Raw genomic sequence first — 24,196 nt, 5'->3', positions numbered from 1 at the left:
TTTTTAGGGATGGGGCACTCAGGTTTTAAATAATATTGATAAGATATTCCCAGTGCTAAAATTATTCTTTTTAATTACTGAGGCGATGTGTTGATTTAATATATTCCTTGTCCCTGGATTAACTATATAAATGTGGGCAAGTCAGCTCTTAGAAATATTACAGAAGACTTTTATCTCCAAGTTGCCAAGTACAAAACTTTGAACAGTAGGAATTTAGTACATATTATTTGCTTGAATTGTGATAGGTTAACATGCTGAACTAGAAATCTCAATTCAATAACACAATTCTTAGGCATCCTCCATCCTTCACATTCTCTTTGAATTTCAATAATTCCAGTGAGTTGCCAAGTCTTGTTGATGACTTTGCCTTGGTATTGTCTCTCACATTCATCTCCTCTCCACTAACACAACTTCCACCAATTCCATCTTCAATCTCTTATCTGAACTCTTGCTGTAATGCCATGGAAACTGAGGCAAGATAGAGATTAGAGAGTTTTAAATATTTTATTAATTGGAGAGTTTGATTGACTGGACAGGACTCTGGTCTCAAAGTATACAGTGGCAAATATGAGGATCCCAGTTTTTTTTTTTTTTTTAAATAGGACTCTTAAAGAAAGAAAAGAGCAGGAAGTTTCTGGACCATAAATTTGGTTGGGGGGTAGGGAAACTAGGGAGCCAGAGTACACAGAAGTAAAGATGTAATTGAAGTATCTTATAATCTTATCTTTTGGGATATTTAGAGGGGGGTAGTGCCATAAATTTTTGAGGACAGAAGGAGTTAGGAGACAGGAAGTCTAATCTCCCCTTATTTTGAGTCTTTCATGAACAATTTATAACCTTAGAGCAGTGACCCTCAGGCTTAATGAAAGGGGGAGGGTTGCAACTAAGGGGATTGAGGCAGAACAGTTAAGGAAACTGAGGCAGAACAATTTAGGCACAGTAGTCTTCAAACTTTTAAATAGGGGCCAGTTCACAGTCCCTCAGACTGTGGGAGGGCCGGACTATAGTAAAAACAAAAACTCACACTCTATAGATTCGCCCTCAGCCCATTTGTGGGGCTGTCGGGCCACATAAAAGTCTTCACAGCGGGCCCCATCTGGCCCTGCAGTTTGAGAACCCCTGATTTAGGGAAACTCAGTAGGACAAGCAGACAAACTAATACAGGGAAACTGAGGTAGAACAGTTCAAGGAGACTATAGCATAACATTGCATCAACCTTCCTGCATCTAAGTCTTTTCCTTTCCAATTCATTCTCAAAAGTAACTCTTATACTGATTTTTTCTAAATCTTGAATTCTGCCATGTTAAATCACCTTGTTCCAGAACCTTCAGTGGTTCCCTATTGCTTAGGGATAAAATACAAACCTTTCTATGATATTTTTAGCCTTTCAAAATCTGTCACCCACTTATTTTTCTAAGCTAATTTCACATTTCTCTTCATATACTCCATAATCCAGCCAAAGTGGCCTGTTTGCCATTGTCTCCCACTAAGCTAAAGTGATTTTCGGAAACCACTCAGTATTATTAACTCCAGTGACTACAGGATCCTCTGGGACATTTAAAGTCCTTTAAAACCTCTCTTTGCTAGTCCTTCATGGATTCTGTGAACACAGCCTACTTGCAGTTCTTTCAAAACATACCTATCTCCAGTTTAAGAATCTTTGCACTTCCAGTCTGAGATGTTATCCATCACTTAACCTTTCCACTTTCCCTAGCATTTATCTCACCACAGTCTGTTATCTTTCTATCTCCCATTTATCTTGTAAATATTTCGTATGTGTAAAGCTATTTGCACGTAGCAGTCTCTTTAGAACTTGAGCTCCTTCAGGCTCTGGACAGACTTTTTCTTCCATCTCCAGTGCTTTGCACACTGTCTAATACATAAATACTCTTTGATTGCTTTTCATACCTAACATTTTATCTCTAGCCCAAGAGTTCTTTTGACATAGGCCATTTTGTGCGGGAAGGAAGAAAACTCTCTCCAGAACTTTAGTAATCCAAATAAGTTTTTTTTAACCCTTTTTGTAACCCTCCTGCAAGGTTTAACTAAGGCGCTACACCCTCAAAAAGGCTTCTCCTGATTTCTCCCATTGCTCATTCCCTCATCCATAGAAATTTTTTATGTTTCTCCATGGGTGCATGTTTTATCCTAATAGAATGAAAAATTCCTTGAGGGGAAGGCAGGGATGGCTTTATTTTGTTTCCTCTTTTCGTATCCCCTGTAAGGAATGGAGAGAAATGGGATATTTGATTGCCCCGTTCCTAATTTACCACAGAGTCCTGGTTTTTTTTTTAATTAGTTTTTATTGATAGATTTTCCCTCCTCATTCCTCCTTCTCCTTCCAGAGCCGACCTACATAACAATACCAAATTTAAGACAAAAAAGGAAGAAATCTGTGGAACTGACCAATCTATGGAGAAAGTCTGAAAAAATACAAAACTGTGGCTCTCCCCCTCGGATCTCTGCGCTCCCTGAGGGGCCGCACTGGCTTCTGGCTATTCTTGCGTGGCACGGAGACTGGCACCCGCCCCCAGGACGCGCTTAAGGTAAGTTTGCCTCCTCAGCTCTGAACAGCGGGGGGTATTTTCTCTTCCGAGCCACACTTGCTTTTCTTAATTGTCAACACTTTTTTTGGAGGATGTCAGGTTATAGCTATCTGAAAAAAAATGTATGGATTTAGACTATGAGGTAAGTCAGTCAGAGTCTTTACGCGGGCTCTCCAACCTTCCCCTCCCCGCAAGGGGCGCGCGTTAACAGCCGCGCCAGTCCGCAGGTTTCCACCGTTCCCAACAAATGGCGAAGTCACGTGAGGCGCCGCGGGGGGGAGGCGGTGCTTAGCGCCGGGACGGGAGAACGTCCCAGTCCCCTGACGCCGCCGCCGTAGACCCCTAGTGTGGGAGCGGGAGTGGAAAGGGGAGACCGCGAGAATTCTGTGCAGTTGAGGCAGAGCCCGCGGTAGCGCCGGATATCTCTACCGCCCCGCCCCGCCCCCCTCTCCTTGCTCGTTCTCGGGCTCGCTCGTGGCCGGGGGCGGAGCCCTCGCTGTGACCTTTCACCCCAACATGGCCGCGCCCATGGGACCCGTGAAGTTCTGGAAACCGGGTAAGGCCCTGAAGGGGCGCGGGCTTGGGGCGTGTGGATGGATTGGCCCGGCCCGAGGCCTCGGCATTCAGGAGTCTTCTCCTGGAGTACGCTTGAGAGGAGGCAGCCCTAAGTCCGAGGTCTGAGCTTGCCTCCCGCCGTCCCTGCTCAGTCTCTCTCCTCCCTGGTTTTTTGGCCGCGGCCCGATTTGAGAACTACCCCTTTGCCCCCGCCAGTCCCCACTACCTTTCGGAGGAAGCTGGGCTTCGGGAGTGGTGACCGCATCCATTCCATACAAAGCGCTTTCCTCTCGACAAGGTCGGCGGGGCAGATGGTCTCATTCCCATTTTACAGATGCGAAAACTGAGGTTCCGAATGGGGAATTGGCCCGCGCGGAGTCGCGCAGCTAAGACGTGACGGACCCCAGAACTAGGGCTAGAGTCGGGCACCGCGGTGCAGTTTCATACATCTCTGTCACAGAGTTGGTTTCCCTTTTGCCCGCGCGCCTTCTGGTCTCCGCGCTGCCTCGGGTCACTTCCCGGGCCTGAGCCTCGGGCCCGTTTACGGGACGGAGAGGCGCTCCCGCTCGTGTGGGCCGCCTGTTGAGGCGCGGAGAGCTCCGAGGCCCGCGGGGAGTTTTCGGAGATGAGATCCCTCATCTCTTGGGGACCAACTAGGAAGCGCCTTAAAGTTCCATTTTCCTTATTGTTTATTAATTTCTAAACGTTCACTTGCACTTAAAGTAGTTTTTGAGTTCCAAATGGTCTCTTCGCTAATTGAGTGGAAGCAGACAACATGATACCTGTCATATGTTTGAAGTCGTGCTAGACTTTTCCCTGTTAGCCGTGTTTCTTAGGAGAAGAGGGAGGAGGGAGAGAACGATGCTTCCATGAGGAGTCCCGCTGCGTCGTCCTCCCTTAGGGGGCGGAGGGCTTTTCATCCAGAGTCCTTCGGAATCGACGTTCCAGACATAATTCTTCTCTGCAAATACTCTGGAGACTCGAATTTTCCCCATGTCTTATGATTCAGCACTTTAAGTTGCCGGCAACTAACGGGTTAGTAGGAATTGAACAGTGGTAATTAGAACAAAACTTCGGATGTAATTAATAGGTATCTTAATAAATGGTATGTATTTATCCCCTCCCCCCTCCTCCTCCACCCTTTTTTTTTTTTGTCAAAATGTGAAACCTGGATATAAATGGATAGCAGTCCTCTGAGTGAAGAGGGCTATTTGAAGAGCCAGGTCTGGCTTCTGTTTTGTTCATCTTCAATAGCATTAAGTAATTAAAGGCATCTTTTTGTCTTGTACAGCGCATTTTGCAACGTCTCCCCATCCTGTATTCGCCCCCTCGCTCACGTTTTCTTCCTTAGTTAACCTTTAATCCTATATATTTCAGTTGGCAATTCAGGACTGGGTTTTAGTCATAATCTGCCCTTTGTCTTCAGGCAAATAGTTTATAAACTACTTTTTCTGCAAGTTGTAATTGCAGTCTTAAATCACTGGTTATTTACTGAGGAACAGTTACCAGCTATTCTTAGAATAAGAAAAAATTTAAGAAATTAAGAAAAAGTCTTGAAGGCCTGGGCTTAGAGAATATTTCCTAGTTTTTGTATTATTTGGACGATTTGGATTTTTTAAGGAATCAATACAAAAGAGGGAAAAGAGCGTTGCTTCTTGCCTTAAACAACAGAGGAATTTGTTACTAGTGTAGGATGTTACTAGTGCAGTTTATTACTGAGCAAATGGGAAGTTTGTACACCGCATTTTTTTGTCCCTTAGAAGAGTTAGGATTCATTTTCCCTTCTCATTTGCTATTTTAAGTGAGCCTTGCTCACGTGTAGACAGTAAATAAATGCTTTTTCACTCTGAAAGATTTACTCAGAGTTTATATAGAGATATGGGCCCATAAAACTCAGTTTAAGCTAAGATATTTAAAGCAAGAATGTTCATTTTGGCTAAGTTCTGCTCTGAGGTTTTTGTTGTTCATAGACTAATGCTAGTGGTAACTCTTTTCCTTCTGATTCTTTTTCCTTTGTTTTTTAAATAAAGTTCAATAATAGTCTGAAATGTATTGATATCATTAGATTTTTTTTTCTTTTTTCTTTTTTTTTTCCCCCTGAGGCTGGGGTTAAGTGACTTGCCCAGGGTCACACAGCTAGGAAGTGTTAAGTGTCTGAGACCACATTTGAACTCCTGAATTCAGAGCTGGTGCTCTATCCACTGCGCCACCTAGCTGCCCCTATTAGATTTTTAAAGTATAGAATCACTTTAAAATTATGTTTGGAACTAATGATTTTATTGGTTATAAACATAAATTTAAAAAAAATAACTTATTTTCAAAATACATGAGAAGATAATTTTTAACAAACCTTGCAAAATTTTGTGTTCTAAATTTTTCTCTCTTCCTCTATCCCGCTTCCCTAGACAGCAAGTAATCCAATATAATTAAATATGTGCAGTTCTTCTAACATGTTTCCACATTTATCACACTGCACAAGAAAAATCAGATCAAAAATGAAATAAAAAATGAGAAAAAATAAAAGCAAACAACAACAAAACCGGTGAAAATATTATGTTATGATCCACATTCAGTGCCCACAGTCCCCTCTCTGGTTTGCAGATGGCTCTCTCCATCACGTCTATTGGAATTGGCCCAAATCAGCTCATTGTTGAAAAGAGCCAAGTTATAGGTATTGGTTTTGAAAAATATATGTAACATCATGGAAAAGGGAATATTGAATTGAAATAACAGTTACATTTTATAGGGAAAGAAAGTAGGTGTTTAAATTAATGAATATGTATTATTATGAATTATGAAATTATGAGTATTATTAATAAGTGACATGACTTTCATTGTTGTAAGTAAAGAATAATGCTCAGACTGAAAGTGATCATAAAGAAGTATAGAGTAGACTGGGGGTATTTACTGGTTTTAGAAAACATTGAATTTCTGATTTGGTTGAGTAGAAATCTTTTAAAGGGAGGAGACTAGGTAAATACTGAAGGGTATTTGTAGGAGAAAAAAAAGGTTAGTGGGGAAGAGGAAGTTTGGGTGGAGTAAAAACTGATAATGGGGTGTGTGTGTGTGTGTGTGTGTGTGTGTGTGTGTGTGTGTGTGTGTGTGTATGTATTTATCTTTTTTTTTAAATTAAAGTTTTTTTTTTTTTTATTTACAAAGCACATGTATGGGTAATTTTCCCAACACAGTAGTTACAGAAGATAGTAATAGTGCTGGATTAAAGGGAATGAACAATTTGCTAATTTTTTGAGCATAGTTCTAAACTGCTCTCCAGAATGGTTGGATCTGTTCACAGTTCCACCAACAATGTATCAGTGTCCCAATTTTCCCACATCCCCTCCAATATTCGTCATTATCTTTTTTCCTGTCATCTTATCTAATAAAGGGAATATTTTAAAAAAATTGTTTTAATATTTCTTAAATTTCCCCCTGTATTCTTCTCCCAGAAAGCTATCATTCTATATAACATATTTTTTAAGAGAAAAAAAGTCAGATGTGGTGATAAACTGTAGTTCTAGCCCTTGTGGATGCCGAAGCTTGTGGCTCTTAAGCTCAAGAGTATTGAGCTACAGTGGATTATATCCTTTGAATGTAACACTAAGTTCAGTATTAATGTGGCGAGCCTTTGGGAGCATAGGGTCATCAGATTATCAGAAATCCAGATGAGAAATGAAGCAGCCCCAGACTCCTATGCCCAGGGATCAGACAGTGAACAGCTAAACTTAGAACGTGGGTGAAATGGGGAAACTCTCAGTATTTAAAAAAAAAAGAATAAAGAAAGGAAAGAAAAATTGGGAGAAAAATGGATTACCAAAAGAATATGTTCTTTCTGATAGGGGTCCAAGAGAGAAAGATTAAAAGTGAAAGATTGGAAGGTGAAAGAAGCTTAAAAAGGTAAAATAGACTAGGGGTAAATGAAGGTGATAGTAGGACAAATTAAGTATTAACAATTAACACATAATAAATTTAAAATTTGCATTTGCCATATGTTAATTGGTTTGGATATAATCGCATCCATTTTATTTGGAAGTTAGAATTCCAATTGCTCTAGTATTTCGGAAAATATAAGCCCAGAAATAAGTGAGAAATACCTTTGAGTAAAATAGAATCTTAGAATTTGAAGTGTTCTTAGATGGGATAGTGGGTTAGTAAATTTTGGGTTAGTAATTCAAATTTGAAGTGTTGGGGTATGTGGTATATTCAGGAAGAACTGGTACTTTCGGTATGAGGGCTTGTCAAGTCCTTTTCAAAGCTGCTCATCCACCTTTGGTGTCCACCTCTCACCCAGCTCTCACTTATGGCTCCAAGAAACTGTTGCATGTGCTGCAACCACACCTGAGCTAACCATCTCAACAGACGGGCTAAACCAGGTTGAAGGTAAACTGACAGGCCTCAAATCCATTTGAGAATTAGGGGATGTCTGCCTCAAGCAGCTGAAGTCATCTTCCAGTGAAATGCAAGCACTTTGTTTCAGCAGCCATGAAGGTAGCTGAAGTAGGTGCTGGGGATAGAGTGCTCTTTACAACTTTATATCCAAATCTATCTAGGAATCTCTTTTTATTTTTTAATTAAAAATTTTTTTTGATGATATTTTATTTTTCTAAATACATGCAAAGATAGTTTTCAATATTCACCTTTGCAGAACTTAGTGTTCCAAATTTTTCGTCCTTTCTTTCTTTTTTCCCCTTTCCCAAGACAGCAATCAATCCTATATAGGTTAAACATGTGCAATTTTTCTAAACACATTTAGAATCTCTTTATAACATTTTTAAACTTGGAGTATTTAAATTTTTAAAAATATTTTGATCTTTGCATTTTATTTTGAACATTTAAAGACATTATTTTGAGAAGTGGTCTGTAAGTTTCATGAGACTGCCAAACGAATATTGGTACAAAAAAGTTGAGAACACTTGCTTTATAATATTCTGTATAGATATTAAAACTTTATTTTGAACTTTTCCACTCTTAGAAAGTTCAGTTCTATTTCACTAAACACCTAGAATTGATAGAAAATTATTCTTATATTTAGCAAAAAATCTGCCTTATTACAATTTTAATCTGGTTGAACCTTCTAGAATCACATGGAATAATTCCTTTAGATAGTAAATTCTATGAAAGTAAAGGCTTTTTTGTTTCATCTTTGTTTCTTGTGCTGTGTCCTATACATTGTAGGCATTCTATAGGTACTCACAGAATAATTGATTTCAATTCCTGTTCCATATGTCAACTTTTCAGGTACTTGAAGACTGATTTCATGTATGTCTTTTGCCCACCATAAATTGTCTATCATACCCATTATGAACATCTTCAGGTACTTCAAAGTTTCTAGGCTCTCCAGCATCCTCCTGGTTACTTTTTTTTTTTTTTTTCTCCAGTTGGTTGGTATCCTATCCTTGAAATATATCACCAGAATTTAACAAAGTAGAGTTCCATGGGATAATGCTATAATCTGCAGTAGGGTAAAAGTTTTCCTATTCTAATACATACTTTTCCTAAGGTGAACTTTAGTAACATAATATAAGAGGCATTGGATATTTTAATTCTTATGTATTTATCTGTTTATAAGATGACAGGACTTCAATAAATATTTATCTTTCAGGCACAGAAGGCCCAGGTATCAGCATTTCAGAAGAGAGACAAACTACAGCAGAAAGCTCTGGAACCACTGTCATTTATAATCCTCATGCTGCCCTTTCTATAGAACAGCAGAGACAAAAGTTACCAGTTTTTAAGGTATTATATTATTGCAATATGCTCAGTTTTTATTCAGTTCATCAAGAATTTGTTAATTGGAAACTTAATAAATTTAAGCTTCTATTATATGCCAAGCACTATGCCAGGTACTGGAAATTAAATTACAGAATAAAAGGAGTTTACTTTTTGTGGGGGATAAATAACATGAACACAGATAAGTAAATAGAAAATGTATGCAAAGTAATTTTGGAGAGGCAGCGAGAGTGCTAAAAATTGAGAGAATTAGGAACAATTGAGTATTTGAACTGAGTCTAGGGATTCCAACAGTCAGAAGTGAAGATCTCATTAGAACTCTTGTGGAAGATCAGTTTTGTAGCTCTGTGGAGAGGGAAAAGACTGACAGCATGGAAAGCAGTTTGATGGCTTTTGCAGTATTCCTGGCAAGAAGTGATAAGAGACTGAATTATGGCTGTTTGAATAGAGAGAAGGGAACAGCAGTGTGAGATATAAAGTTGGAGTTGACAAGATTGGAAACTAGGTGGAAATGAGGGAGTGAGAGAGAAGAGTAGATGAAAAAAGAATAAGTGAAAAAACATTTATTAAATGGTTATTATATGCTAGATACATTATTAAGGGCTGGATATAAAGAATATAAAAAGGGAGGCAGTTTGTGATCTAAAGGAACTTTCAGAATGATAGAGTAAGACAGCTTTTGGATAGTAGTGGCTAGGGAAGTGAAGCTTGTTGCCCAGGGTAGCATCTCAGAGATGTTGAATTGATATACAGGGTAGTCAATTGATGATGACCTTTTCTGAAAGAAAAGGTCAAGAGGTAGAAAATAGGTTAGGGGAGACAAGTGTGTCCAAAGAGAGTATGTGATAGAGGTCTGGATAGTTGACTAGATGGGATGTGAAGATGAAATAGGACATAATGTCTGATGCCACCAGTAGATATAATGGGCAAGTTTTCATTCATACAGTCACCAATCAGTTCAAGCCCTAGGAGCTAGATTATAGAGAGGGTGGGAATCAAAGATGAGTGCTTTAATTTCCATAGGGACTAGTTTGGGAATCTGGGTAGCTGGGATTATAATTGTGCCCTTGATAAAAGTAGAGAAGATAGGAGAAAGGGTGGATTTGAGGAGAAAGATCATAGGTTTTGTTCTGGTCATGATGAGTTTGAGATACTTTTGGGAAATCTAGCTGATGGAAGTATTGAAACACAAGAAAGATATAGCTTTGGGAGTTGTCTGCTTAAGAGATAATGATCGAAATCTTGGGGGGGTGTGGAACTCAACTGAGATGGATTGTATAAGTAGAAAAGAGTGTATAACTATTAATTTCAGTTTTTAAATACATTTTATTAATGAACTTCTTTTTTATATTACCTGCATTTCCCACTCTACCTTCAGAGAGTTAGTCTTTATAATAAAAAAAAAATTTTTTTTTTAAAAAGGCAAAAGAAAAAAAGGTTTCATAAAACTAGGCAAAATATTTTAAAAATCTAATATATATATAGGATGGCTTTGAGATCTGGGGTGAATGAGAAATGGCTTCTGCAAAGGTAGCATTTAAGCTGATCCTTGAAGAAGGCCAGGGAAACTAAGAAGTGGAGGAGAGAGGAGAATTCATTGCAGGCAGGGACAGACAGTGGTAAAATATGAAGTTGGGTGATGATAGAGTATTGTGTTTGAATAACATCTAGGAGATCAGTGTTACTGGATCATAGAGTTTATGGAGAAGAGGAAAGTATAAGAAGACTGGAAAGGTAAGAAGGGACCAGATTATGAAGAGCTTTTAATGCCAAACAAGATTTTACATTTGATACTACAGATAAAAAGGACTCTCTTGAGTAGGTGGGGTTCATAGTCAGATTTGTGCTTGAGAAGATCACTGTGATAGTTATGTTGAGAAGTGGGGAAAGACTTAGAGTGAGTGCCTGGAAGAAGGTAGTACTCTTAAGATAAGAGTAGGTGATGGAGAAATTCAGAAGACAGAAGGATTTAGAAGGAAAGATCATTAGTAAGGTGGGACTGGAACATAGGCCAGAGACTGGGATTGGATATATAGATCTGGGAATCATCTACCAAAAAATGGTAATAGAATCCATGGGAACTGATGAAATTGCCAAGTGAGATAGAACAGAGAGAGAAGAGAATAGGACCTAGTACAGACCCCTTGAGGACATCCACAGTTAGGAGACATGATATGGATAAAGATCCAGTGAAGGAGACTTACAATCCAGTAAGGAGTGGTACAATATGTATAGGAGAAAACTAAGAGAGAGAAATAGTCATGAAAACCCAAGCAGCTTGTTGAGGAGAGTCAAGAGAATATGATATAGACTGAGAAAAAGCTTTTAGATCTGTCAAAGAAGAGATTATTGGTAATTTTGGAAAAGCATTTTCAGTGGAATGATAAGGTTGGAAATCATTGATAAGGAAGGATATTAAAGAATTGTACAAAATGCAAGAATAATCAGAGAGGGAAAATTCTAGAATGAATTAAACTTAGAGAATTAAATACTTTGTATTTAAGCGAGTTTATTATATTAATGAGATAAATGATAAGGAAAAGTGTCTTTTAGATTTAAATATGTGATCCTGTGATCTAATGACAGGATAGGCTTATTGTTTGAGACAGATGGCATAAAGTTAATGGTTTGCAGAAATATTTTACTTCCATCTTTTCTGTTAAAGAGATGATTTAAAGGTCTGTCAAAATAGGATGAACATCATTAAGTAGAAATACAAGTATAAAATAGGTGAGGAAATAATAAGAGAAGACCTGGTTTTTACAAACGAGTTATAGTATCTTACCCCAGATGAGTGTACCTCAGTGTAGAAAATTGCTTGTGCTTTTTAAGGAAATGTCCGGGGTTGGATGGGAGGTGGGGTGTGTGTGTGGGAACTTGATGGGTGCTAGAAGGGTAGAGACAAGCTGATAATTTTTTTTCCAAAAAATGTGGGTTTCAGTAAATATAGATTGATGAGCTTCATGTCACTTCCCAGCAAAATGCTAGAATGGGTAATTAAGTAGTTGTTCTCTAAATTGTTAGAAAGAAAAGTAGTAATTATTAGGAGCCAGCATGGATTCAGTAAGAATAAGTTCTACTAGCTAACCAATTTTCCTTTTTTGACAGGATTTCCTTTTTAACAGACTGGTATGTCAGAGAAAGCTATAATCTTATATTTTTATTTTGTCTAGTTATTATAGCTTACATTTATGGAACACTTTAAAGTCACAAAATATATACATTTTCTCATTCTCACAACCTGTGAAACAGGCAATACAAGTATCATCACCCCGATTTTACTGTTTAGTACTCATTTGTAAGTTATTTGATAATCTATTGTGATATATTTGTAAATAAGACAAATGAATATTCACTGAATTACAGTATAAGTAAGATGTATTTATAAGTACTGAATGTCTGGATCAGTAATGGATTGGAAGAGGCTTAGTAGAGGAGTGTTCTATGGAATTTCAACTTTGGCCCAGATGACTTAAATGAAGACATATGCCAGGGACAATAGATATGAGAGGTCGGATTATGGAACTTGTGTAAAGATTGATGGGTTCTGAGTTAGTGAAGCCAGATTCACCTCTAAGCTCTGCCACTTAATATCTTCTTTTGAACTTGGACAAGTCAACCTAATATGTCCGAGTCTCAATTTCCTCATTTGTAAAATGAAGAAGATGGGCTACATCACATCTAAGGTCTCTTCCAGCTCCAAATCTATTATCCTAATACTGTGATATCTCAGTTGGAATGACAGGCCAAATTTAAGAAAAATAAAATAAAAATTTGTCAACATCAACCAAAGCAGTCAAAAGTACAAAACAAGGGACAAAACTAAAAGAACTTTCAAACAATTTTTTTGTTTTCCTTAAAAAATCGTTTACTTTACAAATCTGACAGTCACATAAAACTTACAAAACAAAGAATAGGATGAAATTGAGTAGGCATAAATTTAAAGCCTTGCAGTTAGGTTAGGTTCTTAAAAATTATAGGAGTATCCAGTTTGTTAAAATTAGGAAATTAGAATTAGAATTCACTTAGAATCAACTTGGGAATTTTAATTGATTACAAGTTCAGTTTGAGAATACAGTGTAAGGTGACTGCCAAAAAACCTCAGGTGATCTTAGCTACATTCCAGAGCAGTAGCAAGGTAGCAAAATGGACAAAGCCTCTGGGTCTGGAGTCAGGAAGATCTAAGTTCAAATACTGCCTCAGAGAATAGTGGCATGACCTTGGGCACATAACTAAACTTTTAACTGGATAGTTCCTCAGCAGTAAAATGAGGATAATAATAGCATCTACCTCCTAGGGTAAGAATAAATGACATTTTTGTAAAGCACTCTGTAAACTATAAAACTATTAGGGGCAATTAAGCACAGTGGATAGAGCACCAGCACTGAAGTCAGGATGAATGGGACTGATTGGATGAAGTATTTCTCAGTATTGTCACATGATCCCTGTTCCCAGAACTTTGGGACCTTGAGAGGTCATTTGTTTTCTGGAGGAATGGAGTTTGAATCTGGAGGTGCAGGAAGTTGTAAGAAGTGACATGACCTGTGGGAGGCAGCCAGCATTAGTGATCCTTGGTCTAGGATGGTTATATTTTGTTATTCTATCCAATGAGAAGGCTCGAGTCTTTTGCTTTTAAACCCTGGACAAGCTGGAAGCAAGTCAGGTTCCAGGAGCACATGGCAGAGTTGGGATAGCTTCCAGGTATGTGCCTGGGCCTCTCTGCAGCGATTAAATAAATGTTTTCTCTCTGTACCTGATGATATCTCTGATTAGTTAATTGGATTGGGAAGGGAGTCTTGCACCTTACCTGTCCCACACAAGGAAGACCTGAGTTCAAATCTTGGCCTTAGAGGCTTAACATTTCCTAGCTGTGTGACCCTAGGCAAGTCATTTAACTCCAGTTGCCTCAGGGGGGAAAAACAAACTCTATTAAATGCTAGTAGCTGGAGGTAATTGGAGCCCTTTGATCAGTATGGAGTATCTCTGCTGGTTTGACCACATTTAGCTTATTATTTTCTATTCTGAGTACTATATTTTGAGAGAGATACTGACTGTGCCTAAACAGGCATGCAGTAATTGGCCTCTTCCCTAGATACCAACATCTGGATGTGGGGGTGAAAGAGATTTCCTCTTCTCCCCCAGCTCTGGCTGTCCCACTAACCCAGTTCCTCCCTCTCCTGTCAGCTCCTAAAAGCTTGCAACCAGCTGCACAACCTCTCTCCTGCCAGACCTTACCTTTCTCTGCTCTAGAATGTGCCTAGATAGGACCTCATCTGAGAACCTTAAGCCCATGGGATAACTGGATCAGTAGCAGCCCTTGGCTACAGTCCTTCCTTCCTTCTCCCATTCTGCCACCTTCTCTGGGTCCCAGCACTTGGCCTTCTCCATTCTGGTCATTCCCTACCTTGTTTCCCTTGAACCTCTGAGACCTTACTCTGTGGTGACACAGTGCATGTAGCTGGCTTAATTGAGAGTTAAAAACCCATGTCACAATTCTGACTGTGCCATGAAATGTGTGACTGTAGGAAAGTCCCTTCTCCTTTCTGAGCCCCAGTTTCATATTCTGTAAAATAAAGGGCTGGAGGAGATGCCCTCAGGATTTGTGCTAACTGAGTCAGTATATCTAATCTCTTCCTTTCATATTCCTTCCATCTGCTAATGCTCATTGAAATTCATTTTTTACCAGAAGATCCTACATTTCTTGACCTTTTCTTCCAGGCCAGCTGTTTTTCCTGAGGTTCAGGGCCAGAAATTAGAGGCATATTCTTCACTTTACCATACTACTTTCAGATCCTCCTTCTGATACATCTGTCACAAACCACCTGTTCTCTCTTAAATTAATTTCATTTTGTTTAGATCCCTGTTGCAGTTATCTACAGAGTCCAGGTCATTTTACCTCCTCTCCAGTAAGTTTTACCAAACTCATAATCTTTTCTACCCCAGCTTCTGTACCCATCAAACACATTAGTGTCATTGCTTATCCTCATTAAATCTCATTTGTCTAATTTACCTTAACTATACATTTGAATGTTAGTTTGTCCTATCGTCTTGTTCCACTTGATCAAATGAATTTGTCCCTGGTGCTAGGATTCCTTTTGTGTCTCTAGGTTCTTAATCTTTTTTTGTGTCATGGACTCCTTTGGAGTCTAGTGAAGTTCATGGACCTCTGCTTAGAATGTTTTTGAAGATATGGGATATGATTTCCCATTTTTATTGAAATACGGTTTAAAAATATATTTTTTAAAAGTTTAAAGTTAACCTCAGCTCTAGGCATTGATAAATTGCAGCTTGTCTAGAAAATAATGATCCAGCTTATGGAGAGATTCTAAGTGTCATATACAAAATCAAAATGATTAAAGGAGCTGGAAATGTTTAGCCTGAACAAGAGAAGTCTTAGAAAAGAGGACAAGATAACTCCTCAGACACTTGAAGGGCAATCATGGAAAGGGAATATTGATAATAACAGTATGTCTTTATATAAATAGTACTTTTATACATCTCCATTATAATTATTGAGCAACTTATGGTTTTGTTTGCTTTTTGTGAATAAAGAAAAATTCACTATTGAAGTATATCTGTGGATAAAATCTATAAGTAACTGGATTGTGAATATCTTTAGAAATAAAAATTCAGGCATCTCTAAAATATGCTTGCTTAAATTGTGCTTTAAAAAGAACTAATTTCGAAGATTATAAAGAATCTTTGTTTTTGTTGACTCATAGAGCTCATTGCTTTTTCACTTTTTTTTTCCATTTCAGCTTAGAAATCATATCTTATATTTGATAGAAAACTATCAAACAGTGGTGATTGTTGGAGAAACAGGATGTGGGAAAACTACACAAATTCCACAGGTGAGTATGTGTTTCATATTTGCTCATTTTTTGTTTAGAATCAAATAAAATATTTTTGAAAAATGATTAGTTACCAGGGATTTTTTTCCTGAAACCATTTGGGCTATTTTAAATAAATTCTTATTAGTATATTAGTAATCATTATCTTATTTTTCTGAACTTATAAACCTATTTATAGCTATATTTTAACATAATACTTTTCTTCTGAACTTCTTAAGTTATTGAATCTCCATGCACTAAATGTTTCTGAAGTGTGAGGATTATTAAATTTGAATGTGTTTCTCAAAATGAGCAAAATGAACTTCTTGATACAATGTAAAAGGCACTAAATGTGGAATCATTCCTGTCACCATGTTTGTAACTTTGGGCAAATATGTGGCCAAGTGAAGTGATAAAGTTAAACTAGATGGTCTCTTAAGTTACCTTCCAGCTCCAAATTTATGATCATATAATTGTGTGCGTTTTTGATTAATTTCAGTAGCATTTTTTGTAATCCAACTAATAAGGCCTACCTGACTTTGACAAGAAATGGAAAAGTGAAACAGAGATTCTCAATTCTAGAACAATTGAAACCAAAGAAAAAGATTTATAGTGATGAAAATCAACCAGTTAACTTAAATTGTTCATATATATGATAGAGGAACATTGATATATTTTTTTTTATTTGTAGTATCTGGCAGAAGCTGGCTGGACAGCAGAGGGAAGAGTAGTAGGAGTGACCCAGCCAAGAAGAGTGGCTGCTGTTTCAGTAAGTTTCATTAACATTTCTTTTCCTACCCAGATTCTGTCTTTAATTCAGGAGCGATTATGTATTACTATAAATACTAAAGGTGAAGAAAGATTGTGGATTCATGGTCCGCCAGGTTTTTTGATAAATTCTGTGTGTAATGCAGTGATTATATGATACTTTCTTCGGTGAGGGCCTGTTTTCTTTATTGTTCACAGATTAGAAATAATAATAAAATTAATTATGTTTGTTACTGAACAGTTTTTTAAGTCATGCATATGAAAAAATTCAAGCCAGCATTTGAATAAATAAGCCTTAAGTTGTTTGAGGATATAGCTGAATGTTAATAAAATGATATTTAGCAATTAACAGTTGGATTGCAGAATCTTTTTATGATGGTAAAAGGAGAGGATTTTTATTTGATTCTTGTATTTATTGCTTAGGTTAATCTGCTTTTCACACATCACAATTTGGGTATTATCCGAGAATATTGCAGTAAATCCTCTCTTTTGAGAGCAAGTTTAAGTTAACCACAGTCACTTTAAAATAATTGTAGTAGTTATCAGTATTTTAGAGGCAAGTTTTTCAGGAATCTAATGTACACCCAAAATTAACCACAAATTTTTGTAGAGGTAAAGATCTTCCTTTTAAAGGAAATGACATGTGCAAATTTGTGTAGTACATAAGTAGATCCATCAAGCTTAGAAGCTGTTTCTCTTTTTCCTTTTTCTGTGTGCCAGACACTTCTAAGTACTTCATGAGTATAATCTTAATTTGATCATTACAACAATCCCAAGAAGCAGGTGGTGGTGGTATTTCCTTTTCACAGATTAAGAAGCTAAGGCAGACATAGGTTCGGTAATCAGCCATATTAGTGTTTGAGGTAGGATGGACTGTCTATTAGTTTTTTTCTCACTCTTGCTATTTTGATTGGCCTATCTCATTTTCTGGTCAAAAACCTCTCTAATAATAGTTCCTTATGCCACTTCTCCTGCTTAGTTTTTCCTTGGAGTATGTTGCCCATCATGTAACCCTCTACATTGTCCTCTAGGTGACACATAATTTTTATTCTCCTTAGAATTTGGTTTTTCTATGATCTTCTATGGTCTTTTTTGGGGGGGAGGGTGTTAAACATCAGCATTTTACAAATAATATTATAAGTAGAATGATGATGTTTAAAGCTCTGTCCCCCCCCCAAAAAAAAAAATTAAACCATGGGCGAAGCTTTGGGTTATTCAGAACTTTGCACTTAGGTTATTTTCTCCCTTATTAAATTCTGGAATAATGTTTGTTGTCCATCTGCAGAGTCTATGTTCTGATAGGCCAACTCTGTGCCATCTTATTGAATATTTTAGTCTAGATAGTAAATGTTCTTTACCTGACTGATTTTTCCAGATTAATAATAGTCTATGCATTTTATTTTTTAAAATTTATTTTTATTGATTCTTTTGTTTCTCTATTACATTAATTTTTAAACATATCTTTCCATCTCATCTGAAGCTAGGTAGCACAGTAGATAGAGTTAGCTCTGAGTACAAGTCAGACCTAAGACATTTACTAGTGTGATTCAGGCAAGTCACTTAATTATTCTCTGCCTCAGTTCCTCATCTGTAGAAAGATAATAATAGCACCTACCTCCAAAGCTTGTTGTGAGAATGAAATAAAATTATAGTTTTCCCTTCCATATCTTATAAGTAAGGTGTATAATATCCTGGTGATTTGGAAAAATTCATGTAAAACTTTTTGGGCATCCCTTTGTGCCAGAAAAGAAGTCTTAATTGTTATGGTACTAAAAGATAAAATATATTGATATTATACAATAATATGCATATGTTTTATGCATTTCTGAGTTACTAAAGTTTTTCTGTACTGTCTGGTGCCTTTTGTGTGCCTTAAAACTCATCAGAAAATTCCCTTTTAATATCTTATACTAACCTATAGCAAAAGCATGATGGGGAAAGTCATGATGTGGAAGGTATAACTACATTTGTAAACTGCTTAATACTGCCTTGTACAGAATAGGTACTTGGGAAAAAAAATTTTTTTTTAAGTATCTATTTTTTTTCCCCTTTCTCACCTTCTTTTCTTTTCTAAGCCAATTATCTCTTATTACTAAGATTTAAAAAGAAACCAGGAAAAAAAAAGCAGTTCAATAAAACTAACCAACATGCTGAATTATAATATTTCACACTTATTGTCGTGCCCCCCCCCTTCTGCAGTGAAAAGAATATGTTGCATTTTCTTAATTCTTCAGGGCCAGACTTAAATCATTGTAATTTTACATTGTTCAGTTTTGTTTTGTTCTTTCTTTATTTATTTTTGCTTATATTGTCAATTGTTGCATATATTGTTTTCCTGGTTCTTTTTAATTTACTCTGAATTACTTCATGCCACTCTGTGTTCTTCATATTATTTTTTTCCTAATGGCACAATAATATTTTATTTTTAAATTAATTTTTTAAGATTAAAAAAAATAATTATTTTCTCCCCTTTAAACAATTATGCATAAACAACACAGATTCTTTCATTGACTATGTCCAAAAACCCTACATGGTAATCTGCATCCTTAAAATCACTTCTCTGTCTCATCATTGCTCCTCTGTAATTGTGACTGGTCATTGTTTGATCAGTTCTTAAGTCTTTCAGAGGTGTTGTTCTCTATAGTGTTGTGACTGTATAAATTATTCTCTTGGCTTGGCTTATTTGACTCTGTATCATTTCATACAAACCAAAAATGGTTTCCTTCACCATTTCTTATATATCACAATTTGTTCATTCATTCCCCAATTGATGGACACCCTCTAAATTTTCAATATTTTGCCACTACAAAAAGAGCTGCTATAAAATGGTACAGCAATATTTCATTACATTCATGTATCACAGTTTAGCCATTCCCCAATTGATAGGCACCTATTTCAACTCTTATTTTTTTGCTGCCACCAAAAGTGTTGTTTTTAGCATATTTAACACATTTTATTTTTTATGTCCTCTAGCATCTTATGCCTATGCATGTGCTTTGATATCCTTTGATAAAAAGATATGGACATTTTAGGCACATTCACATTTTCCATAAAGGCAACTTCTTGGTGTACATTAGTTGTGTTATCCTGGGCAAGTTACTTTCTTAGATCCTTCCACAGCTCTCTGGGACTGTTTTGAAGTAGCTGCTGATTTGTATTAATAGGAGAATTTTCTGATTATACAAATACCACTTCCCTAACCCCCTTCTTCCCCCAACATTTTTTGTAGCTATTACTAAACCAGATTTTTCAGTATTCTCTTACTGTATTTAGAAAGGGAACTCCTTATTAATTAACTATTAGAGTAATCAGTTAATGATTGTGATATTAAGTTAATAATTGCATAACTGGTCTAGGTTACTTGTAGAGTCTTGTTAAGAAATTTCTATAAATGTTAACTGTGTTGGCTTACTTTGAAAACATACTTGTTAGCTTTGTTCTGGCTAAATCAAATCAGTACTCTTTTTGATTCTCCTATCATTCTCCACAAAACAATAATTTTATCCCCGTCACTGTGCCCTTCAATCGTTCCTTCACATCACTATCATGCCCAGTTCAATTGTGGTCTAAACATATTTTATCTATATAGTTTTGACTGAACTGATCTGGGTGGTAATTGTGTGCATTATTAGCTCTTAAGGTTAAAGTTATGATTACATGATTTCTAGATTTCTAATTATTTTATACTTTTATATAAGTTTTGCTGATGAACTCACGTTACAGTTATAATTACATCACAGTTGTGCTTTGCTATAGACTAGCAAAATCACTTTGGTACTTTTTGAATTATATAAATAGATATTTATTGCTCCTTTTTCTGAATATTCCTTTCAATTACAGTTATAATACTTATTGTTAACGTGATTGTAGAATCATAGATTTTTAGGTGGAATAGGTTTAGAGAGGTCATCCATTTAAAGGTTTTAATTTTGGAAATTAGGAAACTGAAGCCCAGACAGGGTGGGTGATTTTCTTGGAGTCACACAGGTAGTTAGTGACAGAGTGGGTCTCTGAGTCAGAGCCCAACCTTCTTGTATTTGCTGGCATTTGCTCTTTGGCAGATCTTAAGTGGGTTTTGAAGAAGGGATTATATGTGAGTGGGTGGGACAAAAGGCAGGTGATGATCCCATATGGACACACTCTTTTAACAGCTCCTCAGTTTCCTTATATTTTTTTGGTGGGGTTTAACTAATGAAATACTGAATTTAAAACTTTTTCTACGTATCTAATGTTGTGTTACTAAAGCAAATATTGCCATTAATGTGGGGCAATGATTCACTACTAACTTACTTAGTGGAAATCTGGTTTTCAAAGATAATATCATCATTATTAAATGCTTTTTTGGTGCCCAGAGTTGTGTGGGATTGTACTAGGAACTGTTGGTTTTCCACAGCACTTAGAGATGCATTGTTTTGCACAGTCATGCCCTTAGAGAGCTTATATTTTGGTGGAATGACAGTTTAGATAGTTGAGGTTGCAGCGAGACTTACAATGAAAATTCTCTTCAGTATTTTTTTTAGTATTTACCTCTACAGAACTACTTGCTTTGGGAAATGCAAAATTAGTATAGTAATAACTTACATTTCTATGGCACTTTTAGGATATGTTGAAACACTTTTCTTTTAACAATTTAATGAAATAAATAGTATAGATATTGTTGTCCTCATTTTACAGATGAGATAATTAAGGCTTAAAGGAGATGTATGACTTATCTATGTTCTCATAGGCAATTGGTAGTTAGTACTTGAATTCTGTTCCCTGACTTCTAGTCTGGTATTCCTTGTGCTATAATTGCATGCTACATCTCCTCTCCCATCATCATCATCATCATCATCATCCATTTGAGTGCTTATAATACAAGTAGTCCTGTGTTAAACATCTCAGAAATTATTTTGAATTGTTATATTAACCCATTCAGTTAATGGATCTAAAGAAAGATACTGCTCCTCCCCCAGCAGTCTTTTCTTTTAGTACTGACAGATGTGTAGAAGAATTGTGACTCATCCTTTCCCTTTAACTGAGTGAAAATATGGTGCTTTGTTCTTAATCTTGACTTTTGTTGTTTCCTCACTTGTTTACTTCTTTTCAGCTTGTACAACTGGAAAGAGTGAGCAGGTGTCTAAAGGCAGCTCTTTGTTAATTAACTATTAGAGCAATCCATTAATGATCATAATAAGAAGTTATTAACTGCATAATTGGCTTGGCTTACTTGTTCAGTCTTGTTTAGAAATTTTCATAAATGTTAATTGTGTTGGCTTATTTTGAAAATATATTTATTTACTTTGTCGTACCTAAATCAAATCAGTACTCTTTTGGATTACTTTCCTTACTTGTCAGCAAGGTACTCTGTTAGGTTTTATAAGAAATACAAATAAATATAATTTATGTTGCCTATCTTTAAGAAGTATCTAATCTAGTTAATGATGATTATGATAATAAATAACAGCTTTTATATAGTGCTTTAAAGTTCACAAAGCACTCTACATATGTTTCATTGGAATCTCAAAACAGTCTTGTAAGTTAAATGTTACAAATAAGGAAACTGAGCCTGAGAGAGAGCTCAAGTATCTTGGTCCAACTGTTATGTGTTAGGTAGAACTGTTACAAGTTACTGTAACATAACTTACAGGTTAGAGGTAGAATTTGAACCTATATCTTGCTGATTTTGTGTCTGGCACTCTCATCTATACCATCTGGGCTCTTTTTTTGTTAAGATGAAGTGGAAACATCTGAAAAAATTAAATGAAATAGAGATTACCATAAATTCTGTTTGTTTTTTAATCATCTTTCCTATTAGTAGTGTACATACAGCTACTTGCAGGAAGCTTATATTTAAGTATTTAATAAGTTTTATGCAGTAGAATAATATTTTTGTCCCTTGTTTTCCCTCAAAGGTTGCAGGGAGAGTTGCTGAAGAAAGGGGTGCTGTGCTGGGCCATGAAGTTGGATATTGTATTCGGTTTGATGACTGTACTGACCCACAAGCTACAAGAATTAAGGTGAAATGTTCAAACTTCCCCATTAGTTCTTTTTATTAAGGACAGAGATAAGTGCTTCTTATTTAAAGAAATAACAGGATTCATGCTTATATAGAGAATGTTTTTTTAATGCCATTACCAATTATTCAAAATGTATCAGATTCCTGTTGTACACTGTCCTGAAATAAGCACTGTGAGAAAAGACCTAAGGAATACAAACCTGGTCCTTGCCCTCAAGAAACTTTTTAGTTTAATTGGGAAGTAATTAATCAGGATATAATCATAGTACATATTTAAAGCTAGAGAACTCAGTGATTATCTAATTGAATTCCCTCAAGCAATTGTGTGTGGACCTAAGAGATTACATGACTTGTTCAAACAAAACTAGGACAGAACTTGGGTGCCTTGACTTTTAGCTTGGTGTTTTTTTCCATGATATCACATGGCTTTTCTATAATATTTACATTTAAAAGGACTTAAGACTTTTAAGCACGTAGTGGAAATTGATAAATCAAAGCATAAAAATAATACTTTTATTTTTTACCCATTCTAACTTCTCCATCTTTATATTTTATATATTTTGTGTTTATATTTTATGTTTGCCAAGATGAAAATAATTGGTATTTAAGCAGTGAGTAAAATATTACATTTTTATTTATTTCACCATTTCATTTTAATGTAGCAGTTCAGTTCAAAAAGAATTTAAAGGCCTACTATAGGCTTGCCACTGTTCTACCCTTCCAAGTTCTACCTTTCCAAGTCTAGAATGAGATTTCTATTAAGATATAGAAGTGAATCAGATTTAGATATGCCTGAAATGGGAATTCTGGAGTGAAGTAAAGATTAGACATGAGTATCTCCTAATGATATCTTAGGATTTGCAGCATAGATGCAATTATGTGAGCTACAGAATGAACAGATAAGGTTAAATTACAATGATCAATTTTCAGTCTTTGTCTAGTGTAAACATACTTACTTGTTAGGAAGTATGTAAACTTACTTCCATACTTTGGAAAACTACAGTTATATCTTTGACTACTTCCTTTATATGCAAGATCAATAATAAAAGCCCAAGGAAAATGGTGCCCAAATCATATTCGTGCACTTATGTACCATAAGATCTTAAATATCCTCTTTACAAAAATCTTGGTTAAAAAAGGACAAGCCCCACTTGATTGTCTACTTCTTTCAAACCATAATTAGTAGACAAAACACTTAGGTATTTCTTAGACTGTTGAAATGGAATTGGCATTATAGGTAATTATCTTGTTAATAGATTATCTTGTCAATAGATTACACTTTTAGCTCATTTAAGTTGTTGTGGTTTTTTTTTTTTTTTTTTTTTTGAGTGAGATTATCTTGTAAATTATTCAATTGTATTTTTGTTTGTTTGGTATTTAGTTTCTGACTGATGGAATGCTGGTCAGAGAGATGATGGTTGACCCATTATTAACAAAATATAGGTAAATGTCTTTTCTTGACAAGTATTTTTCAAACTTTGTTAATGCTTGAATATTTAAAATAAACTTTTCTTTTTGCAGACTCACAATAATGAAATAATAGTGATCTTACAGTTTAAGTCGTAGAAACACTTTGCAGACATTTTAAAATAGTCTAAAAACATAATAGTTAAAACATCAGTAAAGTATGCAGAATTCTTCCCACTTACATACCGATATAGGACATACATAATGAAATCCAAATGAAGGGATTGTATAATTGATTAATGAAATTAAGACTAGTTAATTAAAAAAATCTTGTAGTTACTGATTGAGCACTATTATGTGTTTAC

The 24,196-nt window shown here is 36.0% G+C and overlaps 1 protein-coding gene across 1 annotated transcript in view; it reads left to right on the top strand.

The window, feature by feature from the left end:
• The first annotated feature begins 2,925 nt into the window (after window positions 1-2,925).
• Window positions 2,926-24,196, top strand: part of DHX35 (DEAH-box helicase 35) — a 54,643-nt gene continuing 33,372 nt past the window's right edge. The window contains exons 1-6 of the mRNA XM_074292660.1: window positions 2,926-3,102; window positions 8,701-8,834; window positions 15,587-15,679; window positions 16,350-16,427; window positions 22,321-22,425; window positions 23,806-23,867. Of these exons, the coding sequence (XP_074148761.1) occupies window positions 3,063-3,102; window positions 8,701-8,834; window positions 15,587-15,679; window positions 16,350-16,427; window positions 22,321-22,425; window positions 23,806-23,867 (512 nt within the window). The 5' untranslated portion in view covers window positions 2,926-3,062. The remainder of the gene's footprint in view (window positions 3,103-8,700; window positions 8,835-15,586; window positions 15,680-16,349; window positions 16,428-22,320; window positions 22,426-23,805; window positions 23,868-24,196) is intronic.

Source organism: Sminthopsis crassicaudata, chromosome 2 (genome assembly GCF_048593235.1).
Source record: "Sminthopsis crassicaudata isolate SCR6 chromosome 2, ASM4859323v1, whole genome shotgun sequence".
Taxonomy (NCBI): Eukaryota; Metazoa; Chordata; class Mammalia; order Dasyuromorphia; family Dasyuridae; genus Sminthopsis; species Sminthopsis crassicaudata.
The sequence above is the reverse complement of the archived record's forward strand: the minus strand, read 5'-3'. Positions and strand labels throughout refer to the sequence as shown.